This window comes from Zonotrichia leucophrys, unplaced genomic scaffold (assembly GCF_028769735.1).
Source record: "Zonotrichia leucophrys gambelii isolate GWCS_2022_RI unplaced genomic scaffold, RI_Zleu_2.0 Scaffold_301_63842, whole genome shotgun sequence".
Lineage (NCBI taxonomy): Eukaryota > Metazoa > Chordata > Aves > Passeriformes > Passerellidae > Zonotrichia > Zonotrichia leucophrys.
The window spans coordinates 48,312-51,801 of record NW_026992506.1 but is presented as its reverse complement, the minus strand read 5'-3'; the positions used below and the strand labels follow the sequence as shown (position 1 = coordinate 51,801).

At 56.6% G+C, this 3,490-nt stretch overlaps 1 protein-coding gene across 1 annotated transcript; it reads right to left on the bottom strand.

The window, feature by feature from the left end:
* Positions 1-974: 974 nt before the first annotated feature.
* On the bottom strand, positions 975-1,910 carry LOC135441460 (olfactory receptor 14J1-like). The gene has a single exon (XM_064701007.1). It carries the CDS (start codon positions 1,908-1,910, stop codon positions 975-977), a length of 936 nt encoding a protein of 311 aa, XP_064557077.1.
* Between the last annotated feature and the right edge of the window lie 1,580 nt (positions 1,911-3,490).

Sequence of the window (3,490 nt, the reverse complement as noted above, 5' to 3'; positions counted from 1 at the left end):
TTTCTGGCTGAGTGCAGAGGCCAGGACAAAGCTGAGGGGTTTCCCTGGTGTCCCCCAGCCCTTGCTGGCCCCAGGGGCTGATGGCTGCCAGGTTCATGTCCCCATAGCAACAGCATGGGGGTGCTCCTTCCTGCTGCATGGAGATGGGGCACCTGTGTGAGCTGGGGGAGAGGCCAGGGCTGCAGAGGGGGGATGTTGTTGGCAGCTCCATCAGGATGCTCTGGGACGCTGCCCTGGGCTGTCCAGCACACTGGAGATGGATCAGCCCCTGCTCTGCTGCTCCTTCCCATCTCCCCCAGGGCCCTTGCAGAGCCCCAGCCATGCTGTTTGCCCCCAGCCAGCCCACGGCCAGCCTGGGGCTGTTCACGGGGCTTTTCTGTGCTGAGCATTGGCCTGGCCATGTTCTTGAGAGAGCCTGGGCAAGGAGCCTGGAGCCCCCAGGCCCTGGGCTGAGGTGTCAGCGCTGCCCCAGCAGTGCCCATGGCCTGTCCCTGCTGCAGCCCCGGCACTGTCACCCCCAGGGCTGTGCCCGGCCCCAAGAGCACTCAGGCCCTGCAGCAACACCAGGGCCACCAGGGCAGCGGGGCAGGGCCACAGCAGCAGCACTGGCAACACCAAGTGCTGCTGCTGCTGGGCACAGCTGCTGGGCCAGCACTGATCTGCCCCCAGCTCTGCACACAGACATTGCTGCTGCAGCTCCAGAGAAGGCAATAAAAGGGCATCTCTGCAGAAAACTTTGCTGAAGCATACTTTAGTTCCTTTTAAGCCACCAAGATTGCAGCCACTCCTTGAAACAGTCTGTGGCCAAAGGGAAGATGGAGAGAAACAAAATGAGAAATAGCGCAAGCAATGATATTTCTTTGGGGACAATATGAAAAAAGTAAAAGGAAGTCAAAGGACTGCCAATATGAAACCAACAAGAAGTGTCAATGAGGACTTTTATTTGAAGTGATTTGCAGAAATCGGCCAGTAGTTTATTGTTTCTGAAAGCGTCCCATGATCAGTCTCCACACTGCAGCCTTGAGCTCCTGGTTCCTCAGGCTGTAGATGAGGGGGTTCAGGGCTGGAGGCACCACTGAGTACAGAACTGACAGGGCCAGATCCAGGGATGGGGAGGAGATGGAGGAGGCCTTCAGGTAGGCAAACGCTGCAGTGCTGATGAACAGAGAGACCACGGCCAGGTGAGGAAGGCAGGTGGAAAAGGCTTTATGCCGTCCCTGCTCAGAGGGGATCCTCAGCACAGCCCTGAAGATCTGCATATAGGAGAAAACAATGAACACAAAACAGCCAAATGCTAAACAGGCACTAATTGCACTGAGTCCCAGCTTTCTCAGAGTGTTGGTGTGTGAGCAAGAGAGCTTGAGGATCAAAGGAACATCACAGAAGAACTGGCCCAGGGCATTGGTATGGCACAGGGGAAGGGAAAATGTATTGGTCGTGTGTATGAGAGCAGTGACAAAGGCACTGGCCCAGGCAGCTGCTGCCATGTGGGCACAAGCTCTGCTGCCCAGGAGGGTCCCGTAGTGCAGGGGTTTGCAGATGGACATGTAGCGGTCGTAGCACATGATGGTCAAGAAGGAAAACTCTGATGTAGCATAAAAAACAAAAAAAAAGACCTGTGCAGCACATCCTGTGTAGGAGATGTTCCTGGTGTCCCAGAGGGAATTGTGCATGGCTTTGGGGACAGTGGTGCAGATGGAGCCCAGGTCGCTGAGGGCCAGGTTGAGCAGGAAGAAGAACATGGGTGTGTGCAGGTGGTGGCCGCAGGCTACGGCGCTGATGATGAGGCCGTTGCCCAGGAGGGCAGCCAGGGAGATGCCCAGAAAGAGGCAGAAGTGCAGGAGCTGCAGCTGCCGCATGTCTGCCAATGCCAGCAGGAGGAAGTGCCTGATGGAGCTGCTGTTGGACATTTTCAGTGCCTTTCCATGGGGATCTGTAAAAAAAGTAATCATGGAAAAGTTGGGTTTGGAGAGGACTTTAAATACCACAGCACAGGCTGGGGGCACTTTCCCTCCACTGCCTGCCCAGGGCTGTGCTGCCTGGAGCTGTCCCCCCCAGCTGCTTCCCTGTGTCCAGAGCTGAGCCCTGCCAGTGCTGCCAGAGCCCAGCCCAGCCCTGGGGTCTCAGCTCTGCCCTGCAGACCCCTCCCAGCTCATGCACTGCCCAGGGGCAGCTTCAGCTCTGCAGGCTCTGATGGCAACATCAGAGCAACCCTGAGGAGGTCGGAAGAGCGACACTGATGCTGCCTCTAAGGGGCCCTGTGCTGATTTCTGTCTTTGCCTGCTTTATACGGATCTGAGAGAATTTTTTTTTTTTCCTCAGCCTGAACTGAGAGATGAATATCTATGTGCAATTTCCCATCAAGGCAACCCAGAGCAGTAGATTAAAAAAGCAGGATTTTCCCTTTTATGCAGCCCCTGCCTTGCTGTGCTCCCTGTATAATCTACTTGGAAATGTTCTGCAGTTAAATGCCATGCTGGGAGCAGTCCTGAACAATGCAGCATCCTCCCCACACAAGGAGAACACTTCCAAGCCTTACCAGCTCTCTCCTCCCACCCAGATCTTATCCCCCAGTGCTGGGAGCAGCTACCAGGGCTGGCTGAGAGCTGTCCCTGGCAGGCAGCAGAGTCCCTGCCCCAGCACAGCACCCTGGGCTGCAGGACCCTGCTCTGCAGGACAGCCCTGGGCACCCCTGGCTGCTCTGCACAAGAGACAATCAGAGAATGTACTCACAGAGTCTGTAGGCATTGGGATGTTCCAGCTTTAGGAGATCACTCCAAGAGCTGCAGCTGCATTGTCTTGCAGCCAGAGCTTCCTGTGCCAAGGGCTGGCAGTGATTCTGCCCCAGGCACTTCTCAGCTCCTTCCCAGCCCTGACTGATTGAAGCTCTCTGTGCCTCTGTGCTGTGCCCGGGGTGGCTGCAGGCAGTGCCCCAGCCCTGCTGGGCTGTCAGAACAGCTGTTCATCAGGAGAAATATGCTTTTGAAGCTCTTCCTGGTTACCAGGAGCTGCCTCTGTGCCAGGAGCCCAGCCCAGCTCAGCAGCACAGACACAGCACAAGGACTTTAATGAGCCTCTGGGGCTTTGTGCTCAGGCCCTGAACATCAGCCCCTGAGAGGGAGCTGAAGAAACCTCTCCAGAACTCCAAGCCAGAATCCAACTCCAAACTTTCTTGGACTTTTAATGGGTCCCACTGAGTGAGACAACAGAGAAAGTGTCCCCAGGCTCCAGACAGAGCAGAGAACTGGTGGCAGTGATGACAGGTGGGGACAAAGAGAAGCTAAGTCTTGGTGCCCTGGGGCACAGCCTGGTCTGTGCCATCAAGGGCTGTGAGGAGACACCTTGTCCTGAGGCCCTGGGGCCGCCTGGCACAGCCCCAGCCAGGCTGGGCACTGTCAGCTCCTTGTCCTGCCCTCAGCATCCCCCCCTAGCCCAGAGTCCAGTGGCCTCAAGGATCTGCTGGAAGGATTCCCTGGGGAGCCTTGCTCAG

What these genes read in the sequence shown, in the direction of transcription:
- LOC135441460 (XM_064701007.1), bottom strand. Translation starts at nt 1,910, where the DNA reads ATGTCCAACAGCAGCTCCATCAGGCACTTCCTCCTGCTGGCATTGGCA.